Source organism: Bos indicus, chromosome 2 (genome assembly GCF_029378745.1).
Source record: "Bos indicus isolate NIAB-ARS_2022 breed Sahiwal x Tharparkar chromosome 2, NIAB-ARS_B.indTharparkar_mat_pri_1.0, whole genome shotgun sequence".
Lineage (NCBI taxonomy): Eukaryota > Metazoa > Chordata > Mammalia > Artiodactyla > Bovidae > Bos > Bos indicus.
The window spans coordinates 135,629,594-135,655,706 of record NC_091761.1 but is presented as its reverse complement, the minus strand read 5'-3'; the positions used below and the strand labels follow the sequence as shown (position 1 = coordinate 135,655,706).

Below are 26,113 nucleotides of genomic sequence, written 5' to 3'. Positions count from 1 at the left end.
GTGTGTGTGTGCACACTGATAGAAAGGGTACTAGATAAGGCATATCCACAATGTCTGAACCTGCATTCTTAAATAAATTTCATGTGAGTTCTGGCCACTACCAACTTACTTTTCTCTCTCACCCCTCTTTGTAAAAAACGACAGCAGCAAACAGCATAGCCTGAAGACTCAGTGGGAGAAGGAAGACTATGCCAAGTCGCTCCAGTCGTGTCCGACTCTGTGCGACCCCAGAGACAGCAGCCCACCAGGCTCCCCCGTCCCTGGGATTCTCTAGGCAAGAACACTGGAGTGGGGTGCCATTGCCTTCTCCAGGAAGACTGTAGATATGAACATTTAAGAGATAAACGTCTCTAATGAAGAGCTTCCCCCCTTCTCCCCAAAAGAGTGGAGAAAGGGCCGGAAAATACAGAGGCTATATATCCAGAGTGGAAAAGGTATTTTCTAAATGAAAACGCTACAGAAAGGGCCTTGCAGTTTTACAAGGTGAGACAGGGGAAGCAGGTTCTGAAAGCTCAGCGGCGTGTGCATGGGAACGCCGCACCAGCCATACTCACAGCGTTGGGACCGCCACACCCTCCAAGGATTAAAATAGTTGCATCATCTATGACGATCTGGGAGAGGAAGAAATTTAAAATAAACCTACAAAGACACAGGCGTCCGACCTCCGCTACCTCAGTGGTATATGAAAACAGTCTACCTGGAGCCCAAATGACAGCATTCTATTCACCACAGGCTCCCCAGTCCCCCAAACCACGTCAGTTCTGATCCTGGTAAACAAACTACTGATGATTCATCTGCGTGAACTCTCTGTTGATTAAATACTATTAACACACGAGCGCCAACCACGTACAATGCAGGGTTCTCTCAGAAAATAAAAAAGCAAAGTAAACGCTCTGGGGAGAGGCACAGTATGAAGCCAACAAAAATAATTATAACCCATTAGAAGTTGAAGAGTAAATGCCAGCAAAAGTGAACGGTAAACTCTCCTTGGCCTGTGCGTGCTGGCCCCTTACCTGGCTCCCTCCTCCCTCTCCTGTCCTAACTGACAGACGCTACAGGGCTTGCTGAATAGTTATCTTAACTCCTGAGCACCTGAGACTGGCCGCCTCGGGGATGAGGACTGGGCCCGGAGATGCTGGGCTTGGACCATGCCCACTGCTCGAGGTCCAGCACCCAGACGTCACTGCTCCTGTAAGACAAGGACACAAGGGTGAGGGAGCCGGGCACGCCCGGGGCCACGGGAGCCAGCCCGGAGGAAGTGACGCTCTTCAGGGTTCTCCCACAACGCCACGCTCGCAGTCAGCACTCCACCACAGGAAAGGAGACTTTCAGACCTTGCTCTTTCCATTGACCCATAAGGCCGCATTTGAGTCATGTCTGTAGCCAAACAGCAACTAAAGTAAGAGTTACTTAATTGGTGATAGCAGGAGATAGCTACTAGCTGTGATACAGTCTTTCAAAGGCAAAACCCACAAGGAAGAGAGCAAAATTATTCAGAAGGCAGTTCTACCACTGTCTAGGAGATAAAGACTTATCGACCTTGGCCACAAAAGGTAATTCACCACGGCTAATGGAAGCTGCAGCTCTTGTCAAGGACAAATCAGCGTCTCCAGCCCTCAGAGGACCAGCATGGCCAGGACAGGCTCCTCCACGCAGTCCCTGTACTGTGGCCCCTCTCTAAGGGCACTCACTCACCCACAGGGACACAGGAGTGAGAACCCCAGGACCTTAAGCCCTAACCCTCTGACCTGGAGGGTAGAGCTCACACACTCCGCTTCATGAGTGTTCTAAAATAAGATGCAGAGGACCCTGAGGGAGAAGAGGGTCGGGTCTGGAATGGTTTTACTGCTGACAGCCCATCAACTGCCATTTCAAAACGCAGGTAAAGTGACCACTCCTGCTGCTGACGCCAAAGCAGAGGAAGTACTTCAGGCAGACTGCTCTGGGCAGAGCTGCCGGGCTGCAGGGGAGGAGACAACCTCATGGAGGATCAGGTCGGGGAAAGCTTTCTTGCTCCTACCCATTCTCCCAACTCATGCCAATCTGCCTCTCTCCTTCTCCGAAGCTCCAAGGGGCACGAGCTGGGCCCTAAGGAGAGCAAGGAAAAGTCCTCTGCTTCTTGGGAGGTGGCCTTCTGAGGGCACAGGCAGAAACAGACACGGTGGAGGCCCGTCAGAACCTGGCCCCACTGAACTAACCCGCACCCCAGGCAATACTGAGATTCTACATGGCCCTGTTTTTTGGGGGTTTTTTTGACATTTGAAAAATGAGCTTTATTTTAAAATTAAAGACACACTGAAAACAAATACTTTTTACAATTTATATCAAACACTTAAAACATAATTTAGGAATGTTGAACATTAATTCTTAATTCAAAGTAATGACATTCATAGAATACATCTTGGTCCCAGCCAATATGGGGTTGAAAAATCTAATATTTCATATCAGCTTAACCATTAATCCTTGCTAAAATTCACTGATTATGATTCAACTTTACAAGGTTAAGCAAGTCTTCCAGGCAATACTCTCATATAACTTTTTCAAATACAAACATTTATACCAGCAAGGCAATTATTAAAATATATATAAATTATGCTGAGGGGCTTGATTAAAAGATTGTCTATATAGAGATGCGCCTCACCTTAGAAAGCACATACACACAAAAACATTTAATCGAATATAAGACGCCCGTAGCCCTGATTTTATGGAGCAAGTTTCTCAATTTATTGGTCTGTGACTAGAACCAAAAAACAGAACACCAGGGTGAGATAACTAACTGGATTAATCGGAACCATGCTCAGGAATCTTGACCCTGACTAGTTTAGTCTTCTGCCCTAGCTGACCTTTCCAGGAGTATAATCTTTCCTGAAGATAATCTTCAGGGTGACAGTGAGCTAATCAAATGTACTCACATCTGCCTCGATCCTAGGGAGCCGCCGAAGACGATCATTTTATCGTCTATCACACAAGAGGAGTGCCCGGCCATGGGAGGTGGGCCGTGGGTGGTCACAATGCAGTTCCACCTAATGCAGAGAAACGGGGGAAGTCAGGAAGTCAGCGCCTCTGCCTCTGGCCTTCTGTGCTTAAGACGGAAGATAGGAAGCGGGCATCCATCTCACATGACAATCCTATCACCTTCAGTAGAGAAACTGTTAGACAATAAATGCAGGATGGCACAAGGCACTTATGCCTTTTCTACGGATCTGCTGAAGTTCTATTCACTCAGCCCCCCAATGGGTAAGGCTCAGACACGGAGTGGAGAGAAGAGAATGGCAGGGACTGCACCCCGTCCCTGAGCTGCTTCAGCCTAGCTCGCTGAAGGAATACCACCTGCTGTTTCTTTCTACAGGCCTGATTTGTTGATCAGCAGCAGCTGCCAAGAGCCCTGTACTGAGAAGCTGTGCAGTCCGTCACAAGGAAACAGAGGTGGCTGTCATTTTAAAAAGACGAGTCTGTGCAACAACAGGGAGTCAGCCTGGGGGCAGAGCAGGCGGCGTCCTCTGGATCCACAGCGCGCCCAGGCGCTGGCAGCCAGAGCTGAAGAGCTCTCTATTCTTCAACTGCTCATTCATTGTTCTTGGAAGAGGAAAACATGTCTTCTACCTTTTCTCTTTGGAATACTCATGCTTAACTTCAAGTCCTAGGGAGGGTCCTGTAAACCCTCTGAAACTGTAGGCAAAATTTGTGCTTAAGTAAAAAAAGTTTTATTTTTCTGGGAAGAGTCCAAAGCTTTCAACAGATTCTCAAAGAGATTTCTGGACACACACAAAAAGATAAGGAATCCAGTCATTTTAAACCTTCCTATTCCAGATTAAAAGGATCTTGTCTTTGTGGCTTACCAGTTTTTAGAGGGTGAGTAAGTGTGTATCTCGTCAAAGAACCTCTCTGGTTGGTGTAGGGGGTAAGGGCTCGGCCGTGTCCAGCCGCCAAACAGCACGAGCAGGTCCTTGTATACGACCAGGGTCGCTCCAGCTTTGGGGGACGGGTAGGACCCTGGGAGAAGCCAGAACAGCATGGTTAGCATCAGCACCTCCCGACAAGCTGCAGGCAGGCGGTCTGCAGATCACCGTTTCCTGACAGGGACAGAACAGGAACCAATACTACAAAGCGGCAGGGAGTGCGACGGCAGAGCTGGGTCTGCAGGTCTGAGAGAAAGCCATCACCAACGCACACTTCTTCCATAAGGGAAGCAGAGAAACCTGAGTGAGCGCCAAGCTGCCTAGTCGCTCTCAGACTCAGTTACTTAGTGTGCTGACCTGAAATCAGGATAAGCGTGTCCATCTCACAAGGGCGCTCTGTGTCACTAACCAGAGTCCTCACAGCGCCAAGCGCAGTGCTGGGCACACGGATGGCACTCAGTGAATGCCGCCTCCCCTGTCCGTGCCTTCAATCAGCCTAACAGACCACAGAGAGCAGTACAGGAGCCACGCAGGAGCGCGCACACTTACACGTAACTGCTGCTACCAACCACAGTAAAAGGGAAGGCAGAATGCAGTTCTTCTTTGTCCTGCAAGTCAAATGGTAACAAATGGCCTCTGGGCCCCTAGCTGTGGGCCTCACTAGCACCACCAGAAGCGGGTTTTCAAGGCTCGATGTGAAAGCGTTCCAAGGACACTGCAGCCAAGCGTGGCTCCTAAGGCCCCCAGGCTGCACCTCTGAGCTACTCTGACAGAATTTCAAAGCAACAGAAATCTGGCTTTTACTGGAAAACTGTAGGGATAACACGTGTTCCACGGAAGCACCACTTTTCTGGGCGTCTGTCTTCGAAACAACCGCCAAGTTCCCCAACCCCTTACTCTGCCACCTGCAGTTTGCTTACGACAAAGCAAGCTGTCCTGCCCAGTTCTCAGCAAATACTGGGATATTAAAAACTATTTTTGTTGTTGTTAAAGCTACAGGATCTATTTTTCAAATGGAATCGTACGTAGAAAGAGTCCCAGCAGCATAGTAACCTGACAGCAACTGAGGCAACTTGGCCGCCCCTGCAGCAATGGGCTCACGGGAGCAAGGTTTGAAAAGCCTTGCTCAGACTGTGTTACTGCTTTCCATTACACAGTTCTGAGGTTGAGAAGCTGGAGATGGGGACTGTCTTCCGTGGGATCCAACTTAAGAGTAACAACTTAACTGAAGGAACTCCCTGGCTTTCAGGAGGGCCCAGGTTCGCGCCCAGGTCAAAAAGTCAGGCAGCAAACCAAGGTTCCCTCAAAGAGCAAAACATGGAAACACACAAAAATAGAATCTTTAAGGTATTTTAAGCAGTTGGTATTAAAAATGTTTAAGTACATATGCTTTGAATCCTAAATTCCATTTCTAGGGATTAATCTCAAGAGAAAGCGGGGCCAATGAAAACAGAAAAGATACAAGGATGCTTATTTGCAGTGTTTAAATAGAACAAGGGATAGCCATATGAGAGAGTGCCTATGAGAATTAATGACTTAAATCATATAAGGCATTTCAAGCAGTGCCTGTTATTATCATTGCTAGAGCAAAATAATATGAAGTTCACACCAGGCCAATCAGCCAGAGACAGCTAACAGAACCGCTTTCTACAGGGCTCAACGCTTATGAGAACAGAACTGAACTACTGTGCATTTCACTATTAAAAACGGTGAGGGTATTCCTGGCAGAGGAACTATTTAGCTCAAGCAAGTACAACAGAAATAAAACAGTAGCTGAGGCTTCAATGATGTGAAAGGGAGGTCGTCCCAAGTTCCAGGGAGTAAATATACTGAATTACGATTTGGAAACAACAGTTAGCATGTTAAGACTAGTCGGGGTTTGCTCTTTCACTTCTGCTATGCATTTCCTGTAATACCTTTTGAAATAAATTACCAATACTCTATGAGGCGAGGTAGACCAATGTTCACCAAGCCTGCGTTCAAAGACATTACAAATGTAGTATAAGAATACGGACCTCTTTGAGGGACAGACGAGGCACAGAATTAAAAAGAGAGTGTTTGTAAAATATAACGATAAGTAAAATCAAACCCTGAAATGCTCAAATATGACCTTTAAGAAAGCCAAAATATTTAAGTTTGGGGGTGTTAGAGAAAATTAGCCTGTGGAAAAAAAAAATAAAAAAAGAAAACCAAAATATTTCCCTCTACTTCTTACCCAAAGCAATAGGAGAATCCCCTCAGCCAAGGTCTGCTTTATGTCACAAATGGAAGCTTTAACGTCAGCATCTGACTACCTTTACAGCTTTACAGGCTCATACTAAGAAGTTAACTGTGCTTCTCCATCTCAGTTTATAAAGGGTGGGGGGATCACCCTAAAGAACAAACGAAGGAGAGGCGGGGAGGACGCAGAAGTCAAGGCACAACGTGTACAGTCAGTTCGGCAACGAGAGGCCAGGCGGCTGCGTCACGTTTTCCGTGAGCCGGTCCTGCACGTAGTGCTCACAGGGTCCGCTGCAAACTGCGCACTTTAAAATGCGTATTACTTGAAGAATTCGGTATTCTGACTTTGCCAACAGCCCCTAATTTTATCATGTTCGAAATTTATTTATTTCCTATTTTGAATTTGTTTAAAGCAAACAGTCTTCAACTCCCCTCCCAACTATCTTAATGCAAGGTCCACAAATCAATCAAACTTCTGGTGAGATCAGAGACTGCAGAGGTCAATGAATTTTAGCAATTTCTTTATCTTAAACAATAAACACTCTTTAACTGACTTCTGAGAAGCAAATAATATCTTTACCAGAATTCTTAAAAAAACAACAAAACTTATTTTCAAATTACATACCTCTAATTTGTTGCTTTAAAGTCCCAAGAAAAGCAAGCAATTTAAAGAGTATTTTAAATTGCTTGCATTTACAAATTTAATTACAAAAAAAAAAAAACACAACACATGACCATACATTATTAGACAAGGAAAATAACTTTTATATAGACCCAGTTCAGTTCAGTCACTTAGTCACGTCCGACTCTTTGCAACCCCATGAATCACAGCACACCAGGCCTCCCTGTCCATCACCAACTCCCGGAGTTCACTCAAACTCATGTCCATTGACTCGGTGATGCCATCCAGCCATCTCATTCTCTGTCGTCCCCTTCTCCTCCTGCCCCGAATCCCTCCCAGCATCAGGGTACTTTCCAATGAGTCAACTCTTCGCATGAGGTGGCCAAAGTACTGGAGTTTCAGCTTCAGCATCAGTCCTTCCAATGAATATTCAGGGTTGATTTCCTTTAGGACGGACTGGTTGGATCTCCTTGCAGTCCAAGGGGACTCTCAAGAGTCTTCTCCAACACCACAGTTCAAAAGCATCAATTCTTTGGCACTCAGCCTTCTTCACAGTCCAACTCTCACATCCATACATGACCACAGGAAAAACCATAGCCTTGACTAGACGGACCTTTGTTGGCAAAGTGATGTCTCTGCTTTTCAATATGCTATCTAGGTTGGTCATAACTTTCCTTCCAAGGAGTAAGCGTCTTTTAATTTCATGGCTGTAATCATCATCTTCAGTGATTCTGGAGCCCAGAAAAATAAAGCCTGACACTATTTCCACTGTTTCCCCATCTATTTCCCATGAAGTGGTGGGACCGGATGCCATGATCTTCGTTTTCTGAATGTTGAGCTTTAAGCCAACTTTTTCACTCTCCACTTTCACCTTCATCAAGAGGCTTTTTAGTTCCTCTTCACTTTCTGCCATAAGGGTGGTGTCATCTGCATATCTGAGGTTATTGACATTTCTCCCGGCAATCTTCATTCCAGCTTGTGCTTCTTCCAGTCCAGCATTTCTCATGAAGTACTCCGCATATAAGTTAAATAAGCAGGGTGACAATATACAGCCTTGACGTACTCCTTTTCCTATTTGTAACCAGTCTGTTGTTCCATGTCCAGTTCTAACTGTTGCTTCCTGACCTGCATATAGACTAGCCCTCAATAAAATATTAGGTCCTAAACTTTCAAGAACTGTACCTATGAGCAAGCAATTCATTCCATACAGTAGCTAGAAGGGTATCACGTTATTTAACATATATTCATGAAAACTTATGACACGAGATGGAATGAGTCACTGGAAACCTTGTACAATATAGGGTATCTGACAACAGAAGACCTTCCATGGTTGAAAGGCTCCTCATTAAACTTATAAATGAAGGTTTTCTACTCTTTAGGATACTCCTTGGCCTGTCTTTAAAACATGAGGCCACTGGGCCTCTAGACAGTCCAAATATTATTGTATCACAAAAGTGGAGAAAGAAAGGGTGTCACTCCAAGTAGGTTTTCCTCGACCACCACGACAGGACCAAATATGCCCACGTCAAACTTAGACAAAAACACTACTTAAGCCTATTCCTCCCAGAGGCGATAGTTATCCTCATAGACTCCTTTCTCCAAATACCTAAAGCCTCTAATCGCACAGCAGATACGATCAATAGAGCACATTTCAAAACAAGCCAAAAAGGAATTTGTGGGAAACCAGATAATGAGATAGGCACCCTACACACAGAACTAACATTCCCTAAAATCACTAATTGGCTCAGATGTTTCCCAAGGTTCCCATGAAATCAGGAGAAATTTTCACGTATGAGAGACAGTGGTAGAATTACAAGGCCCTCTCATGTACGTTTGCAAAGAGGATGGGAAAGCAGGGAAACCATGCCCAATTCTGGTTTGGTTTCTACGCCACTTTCCCACAGCTGTAGTTCCCACTCGTGTAGAACCCAGCACCAGACGAGAAGCTCAACTGTTTGATACAACACAGAACAAGCCCTTGGTTTAATTGCGGGGTCTGCATTTTATGCATGACTAAACAGTTATTTTACCCCTCCATACTGAGACTGTTATTTCTTATTACTAGTTTATTATTCAGATGTTAAAGTTCAGTTCAGTCGCTCAGTCATCTCTGACTCTTTGCGACCCCATAGTCTGCAGCACGCCAGGCCTCCCTGTCTGTTACTAACTCCTGGGGCTTACTCAAACTCATGCCCACTGAGTTGGTGATGCCATCCAACCATCTCATCCTGTCGTCCCCTTCTCCTCCCACCTTCAATCTTTCCCAGCATCAGGGTCTTTTCAAATGAGTCAGTTCTTTGCATCAGGTGGAAAAAGTACTGGAGTCTCAGCTTCAGCATCAGTCCTTGTCCAATGAATATTCAGGACTGATTTGCTTCAGGATGGACTGGTTTGATCTCACTGTTGTCCAAAGGACTCTCAAGAGTCTTCTTCAACACCACAGTTCAAAAGCATCAATTTTTCGGTGCTCAGCTTTCTTTAAAGTCCTACTCTCACATCCATACGTGACTACTGGAAAAACCATAGCTTTGACTAGATGGATCTTTGTTTCCAAAGTAATGTCTCTGCTTTTTAATATGCTGTCTTGGTTGGTCATAACTTTTTTTCCAAGGAGCAAGTGTCTTTCAATTTCATGGCTGCAGCCACCATCTGCAGTGATTTTGGAGCCCAAAAAATAAAATCAGCCACTGTTTCCCCATCTATTTGCCATGAAGTGATGGGACCGGATGCCATGATCTTAGTTTTCTGAATGTTGAGTTTTAAGCCAACTTTTTCACTCTCCTCTTTTGCTTTCATCAAGAGGCTCTTTAGTTCTTCTTTGCTTTCTGGCATAAGTGTGGTATCATCTGCATATCTGAGGTTATTGATATTTTTCCCAGCAATCTTGATTCCAGCTTGTGCTTCATCCAGCCTGGCATTTTGCATGATGTACTCTGCATATAAGTTAAATAGGCAGGGTGAAAATATACAGCCTTGACGTACTCCTTTCCCGATTAGGAGCCGGTCTGTTGTTCCATGTCCAGTTCTAACTCTTGTTTCTTGACCTGTGTACAGATTTCTCAGGAGGCAGGTGAAGTGGTCTGGTATTCCCATCTCTTTTAAGAATTTTCCAGTTTGTTGTGATCCACACAGTCTAAGAATTTGGCGTAGTCAATAAAGCAGAAGTAAATGTTTTTCTGGAACTCTCATGCTTTTTTGATGATCCAATGGATGTTGGCAATTTGATCTCTAGTTCCTCTGCCTTTTCTAAATCCAGCTTGAACATCTGGATGTTCATGCTTCACATACTGTTGAAGCCTGGCTTGCAGAATTTTGAGCATCATTTTGTTAGCGTGTGAGATGAATGCAACTGTGCAATAGTTTGAACATTCTTTGGCATTGCCTTTCTTTGGGATTGGAATAAAAATTGACCTTTTCCAGTCCTGTGCTCACTGCTGAGTTTTCCAAACTTGCTGGCATATTGAGTACAGCACTTTCACAACATCATCTTTTAGGATTTGAAATAGCTCCACTGGAATTCCATCACCTCCACTAGCTTTGTTCGTAGTGAAGCTTCCTTAGGCCCACTTGACTTAGGCCCACAGACATCCAGGATGTCTGGCTCTAGATGAATGATCATGCTGTCAAGGTTACCTGGGTTGTGAAGATCTTTTTTGTACAGTTCTTCTGTGTATTCTTGCCTCCTCTTCTTAATATCTTCTGCTTCTGTTTGGTCCATACCATTTATGTCCTTCATTGAGCCCATCTTTGCATGATATGTTCCCCTGGTATCTCTTGAAGAGATTTCTAGTCTTTCCCATTCTATTGTTTTCCTCTATTTCTTTGCATTGATCACTGAGGAAGGCTTTCTTATCTCTCCTTGCTGTTCTTTGGAAGTCTGCATTCAAATGGGTATATCTTTCCTTCTCTCCTTTTCACGTCTCTTCTTTTCACAGCTATTTACAATGCCTCCTCAGAAAACCATTTTGCCTTTTTGCATTTCTTTTTCTTCGGGATGGTCTTGATCACTGCTTCTTGTGAATCTCCGTTCATAGTTCTTCAGGCACTCTATCAGATCTAGTCCCTTAAATCTATTTCTCACTTCCACTGTACAATCATAAGGGATTTGATTTAGGTCATACCTGAATGGTCTAGTGGTTTTCTCCACTTTTTTCAATTTAAGTCTGAATTTGGCAATAAGGAGTTCATGATCTGAGCCACAGTCAGCTCCCAGTCTTGTTTTTGCTGACTGTATAGAGCTTCTCCATCTTTGGCTGCAAAGAATAGAATCAATCTGATTTCGGTGCTGACCATCTGGTGATGTCCATGTGTAGAGTCTTCTCTTGTGTTGTTGGAAGACAGTGTTTTCTATGACCAGTGCGTTCTCTTGGCAAAATTCTATTAGCCTTTGCCCTGCTTCATTCTGTACTCCAAGGCCAAATTTGCCCATTACTCCAGGTATCTCTTGACTTCCTACTTTTGCATTCCAGTCCCCTATGATGAAAAGGACATCTTTTTTGGGTGACAGTTCTAGAAGGTCTTGTAGGTTCTTCCTAGAACCGTTCAACTTCAGCTTCTTCAGCATGACTGGTTGGGACACAGACTTGGATTACTGTGATACTGAATGGTTTACCTTGGAAACAAACAGAGATCATTCCGTTTTTGAGACTGCGTCCAAGTAAAGAAAGGCAATGCCAAAGAATGCTCAAACTACCGCACAATTGCACTCATCTCACACACTAGTAAAGTAATGCTGAAAATTCTCCAAGCCAGGCTTCAGCAATATGTGAACCGTGAACTTCCTGGTGTTCAAGCTGGTTTTAGAAAAGGCAGAGGAACCAGAGATCAAATTGCCAACATCCGCTGGATCATGGAAAAAGCAAGAGAGTTCCAGAAAAACATCTATTTCTGCTTTATTGACTATGCCAAAGCCTTTGACTGTGTGGATCACAATAAACTGTGGAAAATTCTGAAAGAGATGGGAATAGCAGACCACCTGACCTGCCTCTTGAGAAACCTGTATGCAGGTCAGGAAGCAACAGTTAGAACTGGACATGGAACAACAGACTGGTTCCAAATAGGAAAAGGAGTGCATGAAGGCTGTATATTGTCACTCTGCTTATTTAACTTATATGCAGAGTACATCATGAAAAACGCTGGGCTGGAAGAAGCACAAGCTGGAATCAAGATTGCCGGGAGAAATATCAATAACCTCAGATATGCAGATGACACCACTCTTATAGCAGAAAGTGAAGAGGAACTAAAAAGCCTCTTGATGAAGGTGAAAGTGGAGAGTGAAAAAGTTGGCTTAAAGCTCAACATTCAGAAAACGAAGATCATGGCATCCGGTCCCACCACTTCATGGGAAATAGATGGGGAAACAGTGGAAATAGTGTCAGGCTTTATTTTTCTGGGCTCCAGAATCACTGAAGATGATGATTACAGCCATGAAATTAAAAGACGCTTACTCCTTGGAAGGAAAGTTATGACCAACCTAGATAGCATATTGAAAAGCAGAGACATCACTTTGCCAACAAAGGTCCGTCTAGTCAAGGCTATGGTTTTTCCTGTGGTCATGTATGGATGTGAGAGTTGGACTGTGAAGTAGGCTGAGTGCCAAAGAATTGATGCTTTTGAACTGTGGTGTTGGAGAAGACTCTTGAGAGTCCCTTGGACTGCAAGGAGATCCAACCAGTCCATTCTGAAGGAGATCAGCCCTGGGATTTCTATGGAAGGGATGATGCTAAAGCTGAAACTCCAGTACTTTGGCCACCTCATGCGAAGAGTTGACTCATTGGAAAAGACTCTGATGCTGGGAGGGACTGGGGGCAGGAGGAGAAGGGGATGACAGAGGATGAGATGGCTGGATGGCATCACTGACTCGATGGACGTGAGTCTCAGTGAACTCCGGGAGTTGGTGATAGACAGGGAGGCCTGGCGTGCTTCGATTCATGGAGTCGCAAAGAGTCGGACAGGACTGAGCGACTGATCTGATCTGATCTGACTGCATTTTGGACTTTTTTGTTGAGTATGATGGCTACTCCATTTCTTCTAGGGATTCCTGCCCACAGTAGTAGATATGATGGTCATCTGAGTTAAATTCACCCATTCCAGTCCACTTTAGTTCACTGATTCCTAGAATGTCGATGTTCACTCTTGCCATCTTCTGTTTGACCACTTCCAATTTGCCTTGATTAATGGACCTAACATTCCAGGTTCCTGTGCAATACTGCTCTTTATAGCATCGGACCTTGCTTCCATCACCAGTCACATCCACAACTGGGTGTTGTTTTTGCTTTGGCTCCGTCTCTTCATTCTTTCTGGAGTTATTTCTCCACTGATCTCCATAGCATATTGGGCACCTACCGACCTGGGGAGTTCATCTTCTAGTGTCATATCATTTTGCCTTTTCATACTGTTCATGGGGTTCTCAAGGCAAGAATACTGAAGTGGTTTGCCATTCCCTTCTCCAGTGGACCACGTTTTGTCAGAACTCTCCACATTGAATCGTCCGTCTTGGGTGGCCCTACACAGGGTGGCTCATGGTTTCATTGAGTTAGACAAGGCTGTGGTCCACGTGATCAGATTGGTTAGTTTTCTGTGATTGGGTTTTCTGTCTGTCTGCCCTCTGATGGAGAAGGATAAGAGGCTTATGGGAGCTTCCTGATTGGAGAGACTGACTGAGGGGGAAACTGGGTCTTCTGATGGGCGAGGCCATGCTTCAGTTCAGTTCAGTTCAGTCACTCAGTCGTGTCCAACTCTTTGCGACCCCATGGACTGCAGAACGCCCGGCCTCCCTGTTCATCACCAACTCCTGGAGTTTACTCAAACTCATGCCCACTGAGTTGGTGATGCCATCCGACCATCTCATCCTCTGTGATCCCCTTCCCCTCCTGTATTCAGTCTTTCCCAGCATCAGAGTCTTTTCAAATGAGTCAGCTCTTCACATCAGATGGCCAAAGTATTGGAATCTCAGCTTCAACATCAGTCCTTCCAATGAATATTCAGGACTGATTTTCTTTAGGATGGACTGGTTGGATCTCCTTGCAGTCCAAGGGACTCTCAAGGGGCCATGCTAAGTAAATCTTTAATCCAATTTTCTGTTGATGGGCAGGGCTGTGTTCCCTCCATTATTTTATCTGAGGTCAAACTATGGTGGGGGTAATGACGATAATGGTGATCTCCTTCAGAAGGTCCTACAAAGGCACTGTTGCACTCTGTGCCCCCGACCCTGCAGCAGCCACCAACACACACGCCTCTGCCGGAGACTCCTGGGCACTCCCAGGCAAGCCTGGGTCAGTCTGGGGTCGCTGCTCCTTTCTCCCAGGTCCTGGTGCCCAAGGTTCTGTTGTGCCCTCCAAGAGGCTGTTTCCCAGTCCTGTGTAAGTTATGGCGGCTCTATGATGGGGTTCCTGGCGACCTCCTCCAAGAGGGCTTATGCCACACCCAGGTCTGCTGCACCCAGAGCCTCTGCCAAAGTCCACTGCTGACCCGTACCTCCTCAGGAGACACTGAGATGCAGCTCTGTCTCAGTCTCTGTGGGGTGTCTGGGTCCTGGTGCACACAACCTATGTTTGAGCCCTCTGAGCGTCTCTGGCAGGTATGGGGTTTAAGTGCAAATGTTAAAGTTACAATTCCTTTACAGCTGTAGTTCAAATTTCAGTTGTGTCAGAAGTAGCTGAAGGAGTTGTTACAACGCAGCTTGCTGGGACCCACTTTTGAGTTTCCTGTCTAGCAGGTATGTGGTACGGTCCATGAAGTTGCATTTCTAACAAGTTCCCAGGTGACCCTGATGTTTGATGACTAGACTTTGAGGACCACATTGCAGAGAGTTAAATAACCTTCAGGTGAGCCTGTTAGACCAGTGGTCCCCACCTTTTTCGGCATCAGGGACTGGTTTAGTGGAAAAAAAAAAAAGACAATTTCCCAGGATTGGGGTGCAGGGTGGCTCACACACACTACATTTACCGTGCACTTTATCTCTATTATCATTCCACCAGCTTCACCGCAGACCACTGGGCATCAGCCCTGAATCCGGGCACTCCCGTAGTCACACGACGCTCCACTACGACACCACAAGGCACCTGGTCCTCCTCCTGCCCTTTTCCCCAGTGAGGATGATTCTCCTCAAGGCTGGACGCAACCAGACTTTGTTCCGTGTGTGCACTCTGTGTATGACTGCACGAACAAGGGTCCAAAGCAGGTGTTCCCTGACAAGTGCTTCGACTAAAGGGGTGCCAAAAGGAACTGCTTTAACACTTTCAATATATAAACATTTCCCTGGTCCTCCTCATCCACTTGGTACTGAACCTACACTGCAAAAGAAATGGAAAAAATTATTCCACCTACTGCTTTCAGACGAATCACTTTTAGACTTATTTACAGCAATAAATGACTTGCTAATAGCTCTCCATGACTATGAAAATAGACCCAATACTAGGAGTTAGGTACTTCTAAGAGGTCAAGTTTGAAAACAAGAAAACTATGAGTATGAAAAATTTTACTATGAGAGACTCATTAGCATGCCAGTGAATCCAGAAGAAAAGTACTAGACCAAAGGACCTCCACTCTGTTCATGGAGTGCTTTGGTGTATGATTTGCTTTTTTAAAAAGGGGGACATGGTCTAAACTGCTTTTTAACTGGCAGTCAAAACCTTTTCCCTGGATGGTTTCAAACTATTGTACAGCAATGGTGCCAAAGGGGACATTTACAGAATGAACAATGGGACTGAGGTCTGAGGTCACACTCTCCATCTCGTATTAACAACTCTTCACACGCACTCACTTTCTCAGGGTAGGTCCAATGAAAGGCATTCACTCGCAGCTCCAAAGGAGGTTCACTCGTTCTTCCCACACAAAAGTGGCCTCGAGGGCAAAATAAGACCAGACAGACCAGACTAACCAACAACCCTACTTCATGGCCTCTTGTGTGGGTGCTTCTCAAGTGAAAAGCTTGAGTTGCTGCGTGTAGGGGGTGAGAGAGATGGATTTTGCAGATAAGACCCAACTTGGGTCTTAGGAAACAGACCAAGCCTTTGGTGAACAGAGACTATGGTAGTATGTGAAGTGACTGACTTTGATAGCAAGACTCAGAGGTCAAGAGAATAATTTGGAGAGCCATTTCCCAGAACATCATATTAGCATCGGAATCAGAAAGCCTACAGGGCACAAGAAGCTAAGCTGGCACTTATAACTTAGGAGGCACTAAGTTATAACTTAGGAGGCACTAAGTTATAACTTAGGAGGCACTAAGTTATAACTTAGGAGGCACTAAGTTATAACTTAGGAGGCAGGGATCTCCTTAAAGGAAAACTACTGGAGTTACAATTTAACTGTGTGTATCTCTAAACTGGTTTGATTTTATAGGTAAAACTTTGTGAATAGAACAAGAAACGTATGTTTCATGGTTTTATGGTTTGAGGAAGGGGGAGAAGAAAGGAAAATTGAGAAGAACACAATTTATGAATATAAAGTCTGTTGTAGGCTATAAATACCTTGAAGACAAATAACTATTCAGAATGGTCTCTAAAGTTTAAAGCCAGGACCACAGAGGTTCTGTTTGGAACAGACAGATCAGTTCCTCTTCAGCCGATGAAAATGTTTCCAGTTTAACTTCAATGCGGCCAATAATAATTACGCCGAAATTACTTAATATTTAGATGTCCAGGGAAGATACAAAACTATAATGCTCATTTTAAAGAACAAAACTTTAAATATAAATTTACTCTTTGGCAAAGTCACTACAAAACCCCTGAACTCCTGCTTTCCAAGACTTGGTTCCAGCCAACTGTGCTGCTTAATTCAGTCTAAAGTAGGGATTTAAATTGGTCACCAAGGACATGGTACTGGATACAAAGGAACTGAATTCTTCTAGACGTGGCTTTCTTCAGGACCTCTGCCAGCACACCCCTTCCCATGCTGGGCTAAAGACCCTCCTAGAGGAGGAAGGGGTGAATGGAAAGGGATGTCCTATATCCAGCCTCAATCTTAGTATATGCTATATTTAGTACAGTGCTGAAATGATCCATTTGCTACTGCTGCTGCTACTGCTAAGTCGCTTCAGTTGTGTCCAACTCCGTGCGACCTATGGACCGAAGCCTACCAGGCTCCTCCATCCATGGGATTTTCCAGGCAAGAGTACTGGAGTGGGTTGCCATTGCCTTCTCTAATGCATGAAAGTGAAAAGTGGAAGTGGAGTCGCTCAGTCGTGTCCAACTCTTAGTGACCCCATGGACTGCAGCCTACCAGGGTCCTCCCTCCACGGGATTTTCCAGGCAAGAGTACTGGAGTGGGGTGCCATTGCCTTCTCCGGAAATGATCCATTTAGAGCCCCCCAATAAGTAAGTGTTATTATATTTAGCCTAGAAGACAGGAACTATTTCTTATGAAAATGCTTGTGGAACGGAACCCCTTCATGGAAGCCACACGGTTGTGGATGCCTCAGGAGTTGGGATGAGACCTAGGTCCAGTTAGTCACAACCTCCCAGGAGGCCTTTCACTAGGGGAAAGGCCAAACGCTTCTTTGGGTGTTCCCCTCACACTCTTTCTATTTTTTTTGCTTTTACTATTTTATTCTTCAACTATAGCATGGTCAGAAAGTTACTGATTGATATCAAAATAATTCACTAATATTAGACAAAGCTTTTAAAGCTTGTCTGGATCCCAAGCTTCAGGGCACACATGTTCATTATTGCAATTATACCCACATCTTTAACAACATCACCTGCTGGGTCATTACAGAACATCCAGAACAAGAGGGACTTCTGTAACGGGCGTGAGGAAATGTTAGATCCTGTGTAACTATATATGCCACGGCTTCCCCAGCGGCTCAGCTGGTAAAGAACCCGCCTGCAATGCGAGAGACCTGGGTTCGATCCCTGGGTTGGGAAGATCCCCTGGAGAAGGGAAAGGCTCCCCACTCCAGTATTCTGGCCTGGAGAATTCCATGGACTGTGTAGTCCACGGGGTCGCAAAGAGTCGGACACGACAGAGCGACTTTCCCTCCCTCGCTCATAACTATATAAACTACAGGTGTGAATACAAAGAAATCCCCAGTTGGCACTGTTTTCACTTCTAAACAAACCTGCATGAAAGACCACTTGATAGACAGGGCAGCACTGATCAGCTAAAATTAACGTGAAAACCAGTAACAGCTCCTTGTTTCTATTTCAAGCAGTCTTTTGATTCAATTTCTGGGGAAGGGGACAAGGTTCAGAATCTGAATTTAATCTGATAACTTGTTAACTGCAGTTCTGATGGCGGGAGTGCGTGCCCTCTTAAGTGGCTCTGTTTAGAAGTGAAAACAATGCTGCTGGTCATGAAGTTTCTGGCCTGGTATCAAAACAGGAGAACCTTGGTCAGGCAGGAGAGAGCTACACTGAGATGCGGTGTGAGCGTGTCTCTCCTCTCCCTGGACCAGAGTCACCCAGGTCTGTGCCACATAAACGTCTCCACTCTTCTCTCCACCAGGAGAGAAGGTGCACTCACTTTAGAAAAGCATGCATTCTGGAAAAACCCCAGGATCTGAACTTCATAAATAAACAGAAAAGATGCCTTCCTTTCCTAGGGGAACCCACTGGCTCTGTTCTCATTCACATCTCCCGGGACCACCACAGATCCAGGCTGCTTAGGACTGCGTAGGGCTAGAGGAGACAAGGAGAAATCACCAGCTCAAAGAAGATCAACCAGGAATGGGCCCATGAATTGGGAAGGAGCCAATACCCAAAGAATTTAAGGGAGTCACTTAGGTAACACCCTATGCCTTCTTCATAACAACTGGCGCATCTAAGTGGCATCTAGGCGCTGGATGCCTTCCTCCTATGAAAACAAAAAACTGGAGCTGGAGATTCAAATATTTCAGAGTCGTTTTAAGCAAAAGCATCTAACCTTAATAAAAACAACTGGTCTAAAAAAAAAACAAATCATAATAGGGAATTCTGCCTCGGTCAAGTGGCTAGGACTCGGTGCTTTCACCGCCAGGGCCGGGGTTCGATTCCTGGTTGGGGAACTAAGATTCTGCAAGCCACACAGTGTGGACAAATAACACTGTGACCAGAATCCTATTTCATCAGTGTACTACTGTTCTCCTTATAAATCATACTTTCTTTTAAAACCCATCCATCCATTTAAGTCCTGGCTCTATTACATTTTATAACTTAAACACCTCCATCTACTTTCTTGTAGTTCTTTATATTTCTTTGTATTGATTTGTTTATTGTCTTACAGACCTTGCTGCCGTTCACACCTACAGCTGCACTATTCAGAACAGAATGGGGCAAAAACACTCAATTAATGGGCTTCCTTGGTGGCTCAGATGGTGAAGCCTCTGCCTGCAATGTGGGAGGCCCAGCTTCGATCCCTGGGTCGGGAAGATCCCCTGGAGAAGGAAATGGCAATCCACTCCAGTACTCTTGCCTAGAAAATTCCACGGACAGAGGAGCCTGGTAGGCTACAGTCCATGGGGTTGCAAAGGGTCGGACATGACTGAGCAACTTCACTTTTACTTTCACTCAATTAAAAAAGGCATGAAAATGAACAAAGAAATGAATGCAGTCACTTTTCAAGCTCTGGGAACTCAAGGATAACTCATGACCGACCGCTCTCCTTCTTACCTAGTACTTCTGTGAACACGTGTATAAAGGTGTCTGCTCAACCAGCTCGCCCATCCCCACTCCATCTGTGTGCTGTGTTGTATATAATATGAACAGAAACTCTGAAAGGTGGACAGTACCATGTTTACCTTAAAGGTGAGGCAAGTGAAATGTTACACAACCTAAGGTCATCCAGTTCCTAACCAACCTTAGTGTGAAGAGATCAGATGGAAACCCGTTGCTCGGCACAAAAGCCGTACTCTTAACAGCACTACCAACAAACTTCCCTCCCTTCAACAACACGTTCCTTCCATTACTTTAGGTCATGTTCAGGTCAGTTCAATTGCTCAGTCGTGTCTGACTCTGCGACCCCATGGACTGCAGCACGCCAGGCCTCCCTGTCCATCACCAACTCCTGGAGTCCATCCAAACCCACGTCCATTGAGTCAGTGATGCCATCCAACCATCTCATCCTCTGTCGTCCCCTTCTCCTGCCCTCGATCTTTCCCAGCATCAGTGTCTTTTCCAATGAGTCAGCTCTTCACATCAGGTAGCCAAAATATTGGAGTTTCAGCTTCAGCATCAGTCCTTCCAATGAATTTTCAAGACTGATTTCCTTTAGGATGGACTGGTTGGATCTCCTTGCAGTCCAAGGGACTCCCAAGAGTCTTCTCCAACACCACAGTTCAAAAGCATCAATTCTTCAGCGCTCAGCTTTCTTTATAGTCCAACTCTCACATCATGAGGCCCTAGTAATACATATACCTTTACCACCAGCTGAGTGGTCTTCCCTCCTCAAACCTCTAAAATACTTAGTTACATCATCACATCCTCCTACTTAGAGCAGGACTAGGTGAATAGAGAACTCTCTGGGTACTGACTGCATCTAGAACATTCCTTAAGGCTGACAAGGAGACCTTAAGTAAGAAATGAGCGCATATGTCCACAAACTTATATAAGAATGTTGACTCCAGCTACATTCAAAGTGGAAATAACCCAAGTAGCCATCAACAGAAGAATGGGTTCAAAAAAAGGTGCTATATTCATGTTACGGAACACTCAGAGCAACGAAAAGGGACAGACCAAGGACAGATGCAGCCTATGCATGAATCAAAAAAAAACATCAAGCTGAAGCTCAGAAAAGATCTCTCAGAAGTCAGAACGGTGGGCACCTCTGTGGGGAGTGGCACCGACAGGAAAGGGACACAGTGGGATTCCACGAAGTGATGAAAACACTGTGCATCTTGCTCCAGGCGACCGTCACATGGCTGTATACGTGAGTGGGGCACTTAAGATCTGTTCGTTTTCCTTCACGTAAACTGTATCAACATACTAAGAAAGAGGAAACGGCTGACATCGAAGCTAATGCCACACTACTGCCCCCAGTCAACAGACACGCCAGCCATCCACTGTCAGAGCTAGAATTCATTATGTGAGGCGCTTGACGGCACATTCCTCACTCAATTTATATATGTGTGTGTGTAAAATAGCAAGAGACATTTTAGGACTGGGCAACGGGGTTTCGGAAAGCTTACTAAAATTGGAAGAGGATGCAAAAAAGGAACACAGTGTAAAAGTCAACAAACTACATACAAAATCTATAGCCCATAATCACTTTCAAGGGAACCATGGAAAAGAGAATTATCAGGGATACTACTGTCACCAACCAGGGCTCCTGGCCTTCCTCAATCAACAGTCAGTGACTGGAGACCAGATGAGAAACTCAGGACAGACTTTGCTGGGGCCCTGATGAAGCGGGTGGGCTGAGAACAGACAACAGGCCCCGTTCCTGCTCACTGGCTGAGGAGGGGTCGGGGGAGCCTGCTTCTTATACAGGGTGCGGGCAGGGGGTGTCCGGGGCCTGGCCGGAGGGCTGGCCCAGGTGCTCTGCCCGCCCCTCTGGCGGTGCTGTGTGCAGGGGGCACGCTCAGTACCCTGCTGCTGCTCCCATACCCTATTTTGCTCCTGGCTCTTCAGAAGTGGCGGTGGGTTGGTCTTTTTATTTTTTATTTTTTGGTTTTTCTGCAGCTTTTGTCCAGTTTGCTCCAGCTGAGCATGCAGTTATTTTTAGTTAGTCCCATACAGTTTCTTTGTTCTTCATTGCTGGAGGAGAGGTTTGTCCCGGTGCAAGCACCACAGCAAAGCAAGCCAGGTCCTGGCCTGTCTCACTACTTCTTTGATAAGCAGAATCAATTAAAGCTCAAGAGTTCATCTCCCAAAGAAAAGATGAGAGGTAGCTTCTGAGCTTTGAAAGGACAGTTTCCCAGAATTCAGGTTGATGTTTTTAAGTTAATAAATGACCAAATACTGCTCTCACCCGCCTCAGAAAAGCACCCTGTAGATTCTTTACAAAATCTCAAGGTAGCAAGACTTGGAAAACTTGCGAAACTGGCCTGATCCTGGATTGCACAGAGAATAAACAGCCAAACCAGTGTGCATGGGGCACGAGCTGGTACACAGCACTGCTGAGTGCCCTGGAAACCAACGGGGTCGTTCATGGGGAGGGAGTGAGCACTCAAGGACAACACCATTTGTGTTCCCCCGTACAGGAACACAAATTTCCCATATGGGGGAACAATTTCATTCAGGACATAATGTTAATAAATCATACAAAATGAAGTTTTCTGTGGTCATAAAACATGAAATGCTGTCGTGGGAGGTGGAGGGGGCGGGGCAAGGGGTTATGTGGATATCTGACAGTAACAGAAACACCGGACAGTCTGAAAGTCTTACTGCACAAGGAATCCAAGAGCAACCAAAACCTACTTGTCAAGATAGCACACACGATCCACGAGAGCTCAGGAGTCTAAGGACAGTCACTGCTTATTATCAAGGACACTCTGACCTTCTATCTAAAATAAGGGGGAAAAAACTAGAGGGTTTTTTAGAAAGAACAGAAAAGGCTCATGGATTGGACCAAATGAATAGAGCTGAAGGACGCAGCATTTCCAACATGGAAGAGATACACTAAGGGAAGACTTGAATACACTTTGGTAAAACCAAGAAAAGATTCGCAGGGAAGTGCTAGTTGGGATTTCTTCACAAAAGAAATATTTAAGCAGTGAAATCAACGATTTGTTTTTAAGACAGAGAATGGAGGCTTGAAGTGCATTTGAAAGGCATGAAACAGCGTCCTCTTGCTACACTTTGCCAGTTGCTAAGCATCCACTTCTCCCCCATCTCCACAGATGGGTATTCTCAGAACACATGTGCACATCATGTTGACTTTTAAAAAAGGTATCAAGTGTTCAGATGCAAAATAATGCTAAAAAAGTAGAACCCAATGCCTGTGAGTACACTTACGTATTTTATTCTAAAAAACTTCTACACCCAGCTATTTCACTGTCAGCACTGGCATCTGGACTTGAGGCGGGGAGGCACTGGGCGGTCTTGGCCAGAGCGGTTGCCCGGTGCTGGGCACCCCGGGTGCCTTTCTGTCGTAGTGACATTTCCACAGGCTCAGGGAAGGGCAGTAAACACTAGACACAGGACAGAAAGGTTCCTCAAAGGACGCAAGAAGCCTACGTGTGTCACTTTTCAGGTGTCACCCAGAAGAGAAACAATGACAGTCTGGGCAGGTATTTCTGGGCAGTTCCAGCACTTTCCAGCTTCTAAGGATATTCTGGCCTTCCTAAAGACATCTGATATGACCATTACTTTTTCTTTTTCCTGCCCCTGACTCCAAAAGTAAACTAGCTGTTCTGTAAGATTACTCAGTGATTTTGTAAGATGTGATTTTTTTCTCTTGGGGAATGGTCCTAAAGAAACAAAATTATTTCCTGCAGAGCTTCTGACTCTGGATAGCTGGAAGGATCTTGATTTTATACGATCATAATATAAGGTCATTTTATAAGGTCATAATATAAAGCAGAGATTCTGTCTTCAGCAAACTCCAGCCTGCCACCAAAAAATTTAAAAAGGCAAATCATGTTGATATTTTAAAATTCTCTATGTATGAAAAGGTTTCTGCACTGACACACCCTCTACTCATCATCCTTTCCTGACTCTGATGATAGACATAACGGCCAGAAAGTTATTATTATGATGTGAAAAGCATCTAATAAACACTACCTCAAGTCAGGAGACAAGGTGAGCACCAAGTGCTAAATCATGTTGCCAGTGTGTGCTCATGTTGGGATACGATGGAAAGAGTCCTGTGCACCAGTCCTCCTCTCCCCAGTCCGTAACTCCAGTCCAACCGCAAGAGAATCATCAGATAAACCCTAACTGAATGGCAGTCCTGTCTCAACACCGGCAAGATCCGAAAACAGGAAGTCTGGGGACGTGTCACAGCCAAGAGGAGTCTAGGGAGACACTAAGTATCCTGGAACAGAAAAAGGACATTAGCATAAAAAAATTAAGGAAATCTGAATAAAGTACAGATTTTAGTTAGTAAAATATCAGTATTGGTTCATTAGTTGTCAAAAATGTACTAGATGTTAACAGGAAAAACTGGGTGTGAGAACTCTGTTCTAATTTGAAACTTAAAAGTCCATTTAGAAAGTAAAATTGAATGGGGTGGGAGGTGGGAGGGATGTTCAAGAGGGAGGGGGTATATGTACACCTGTGACTTGTGCTGATGTATGGCAGAAACCAACACAATACCGTAAACCAAATATCCCCCAATTAAAGAAAAAACAAACGTGACCTTGATGATGTGAAACTAGTGCACTGCTCACAGCATGCTGCAGCCTGAGAAACACAGGCCTTAAGGACGAAAGCCTTGTGTTTCGATCACTGCTCCACTTACTGACTGTGTGATCTTAGGTAAATTATTAGCCGAGTCTCTGAGCTTCCGTTTCCTCATCTGCAAGATGGGGATAACACTAGAGCCAACCTAGTTGGGTTGGTTTGAGAGTTAGATAGTACATATGAAGAGTCTGGGGCAACACATACTGCACCTCCAAACCCTTCTCCATAATCATTTCCTTGGAAGGTCAGCTACTCTTGACTAGGGTGCGTGTGTGCATGCGAAGTCGCTCCAGTCATGTCCGACTCTTTGCGACCCTGTGAACTATATACAGCCTGCCAGGCTCCTCTGTCCGCGAGATTCTCCAGGGAAGAAAACTGCAGGAGTAGCCATCCCTCCTCCACCTGACTAGACTCACAGGGAGCTGTTTCTAGAAAGCAGTAGCTCAGACAGCACGGAGCGGCCATTCTTAAGAACAGTTAGGGAGTCCAGTTTGGCACACACCCACCTAACAGACTGTGATAACAAAGTGAGATCACAGTCTGCCCAGTAAGAAACCAAGAGATGTCACAGAGATCCAGGGTTTCCAAATTCAGCTAGGTTTGGAATCAACTGAAATGTTTTCTTTTTTAAAATGCACATCTACCACTCTCTCCCCAATCCCTTGAGATTAGGTGACTGACTGTGTTATGAGGCTGAGAAATCTAGAATTTTAGTAAGTTTCCCAGGTGACCTGCTGTGTGGTTTTACAAACAGTGGTCTTTTTACACTTTTTCCTTTTTACACAGGGAAGGAAATTGAGGCCCAGAGAATGCAGACGAGATTAACATCAAAGGCTGGCAGCTCCGGAGCAGCAAGTCCAAGATCAGAACAGGCATTGAGTCCATGTACACTGGATGGAGTAGACCAGGATGCCTTTTTCTAAAACAAAGGTCTGAACCATAGGCCATCATTCAGGATTTCATGTGTGGCTGAAAGGGAAGAAACTGGAGGGGTAGGGTGGGGAGAGTGTGATAGGAAACCAATTGTGCCCAGGCCTAGAGTTGACAGGCTGTGCTTTATGATATCATAGGGCTTCCCTTGTGGCTCAGATGGTAAAGAATCTGCTTGCAATATGGGAGACCCAGGTCCGATCCCTGCGTGGGGAAGATCCCCTGGAGGAGGGCATGGCAGCCCACTCCAGTATTCTTGCCTGGAGAACCCCATGGACAGAGGAGCCGGGCGAGTTTACAGTCCATGGGGTCGCAAAGAGTCGACACAACCGAGCCAACTAATGCTTTCACTCTCTCTGACATCATATATTAAACAGATGTCAAAATCAACCTCAGTATGAATAAGGGGTATTTTAGAAAGAGTGGTTTAGACATTAGTCTTTTGAAATACCTAAGAACTGCTCGTTTCCTTTGGGAAGTGAACACAGGCTGAGTCAAGCAAAACCGATTAAGAATGAAGGTGTTGCCTTAATACAATACCAGAAGGTGAAACATTCAACTTCCTAGAGCCACCTGGTAAAGACTACAATGAATATGATTGTACACTGAGACTCGCTGGCCAGGATTTCCAACGGCTCTGCTCTCTTCCACCCTTCATTATTTTATCTGAGTGATAAAGCGGTCAGGAGAGAACTTCCACCCGTTCCCACATCTAGCCACCCACCAGCATCTGTCATCATAGACTCCTTGCTCCACGGATAAAGGGTCAATGTTCCTGTCCACAGTCAACCCTTCTACCCGCAGAGCAGGTTCTGTTTTGTCACTATTCAAAGACACTGTCCTAGCAATAATTTCTTCCTCTATCCAAATCAGTTCCTCTCTCTAGATTCCCATCAGCATATAAACATGCTATAACTGCCATCTTAAAAAAAAATCCTCTCAATTCTACACTAATTTCTACTCAGCATCCCACTTTCCTGCTCTCTTTTATAGCAACAGTCTTAAAGAAACCAATGGGCTGTTCACATCGCCTTCAGCTCCTCTCTTCCCATTCTCTTAAAACCACTCCAAGCAGGCTGTCATCCCTACCTCTCACTGAAGACTCCTGGCTACATTCAAAGCCAAGCCTCAGTCATCGTACGACTTGACCACTTAGCTGCGCAGGACACGGTTGATGACTC

The 26,113-nt window shown here is 45.1% G+C and overlaps 1 protein-coding gene across 2 annotated transcripts in view; it reads right to left on the bottom strand.

Moving 5' to 3' along the window:
* Nucleotides 1-26,113, bottom strand: part of FBXO42 (F-box protein 42) — a 107,321-nt gene that overhangs the window by 5,643 nt on the left and 75,565 nt on the right. For both annotated transcript variants that reach the window (XM_070778218.1, XM_019982678.2), the window contains exons 5-8: nt 3,840-3,993; nt 2,913-3,023; nt 1,093-1,189; nt 555-611 (exon numbers count right to left, since the gene is read on the bottom strand). In XM_070778218.1, coding sequence (XP_070634319.1) covers nt 555-611; nt 1,093-1,189; nt 2,913-3,023; nt 3,840-3,993 — 419 coding nt within the window. The remainder of the gene's footprint in view (nt 1-554; nt 612-1,092; nt 1,190-2,912; nt 3,024-3,839; nt 3,994-26,113) is intronic.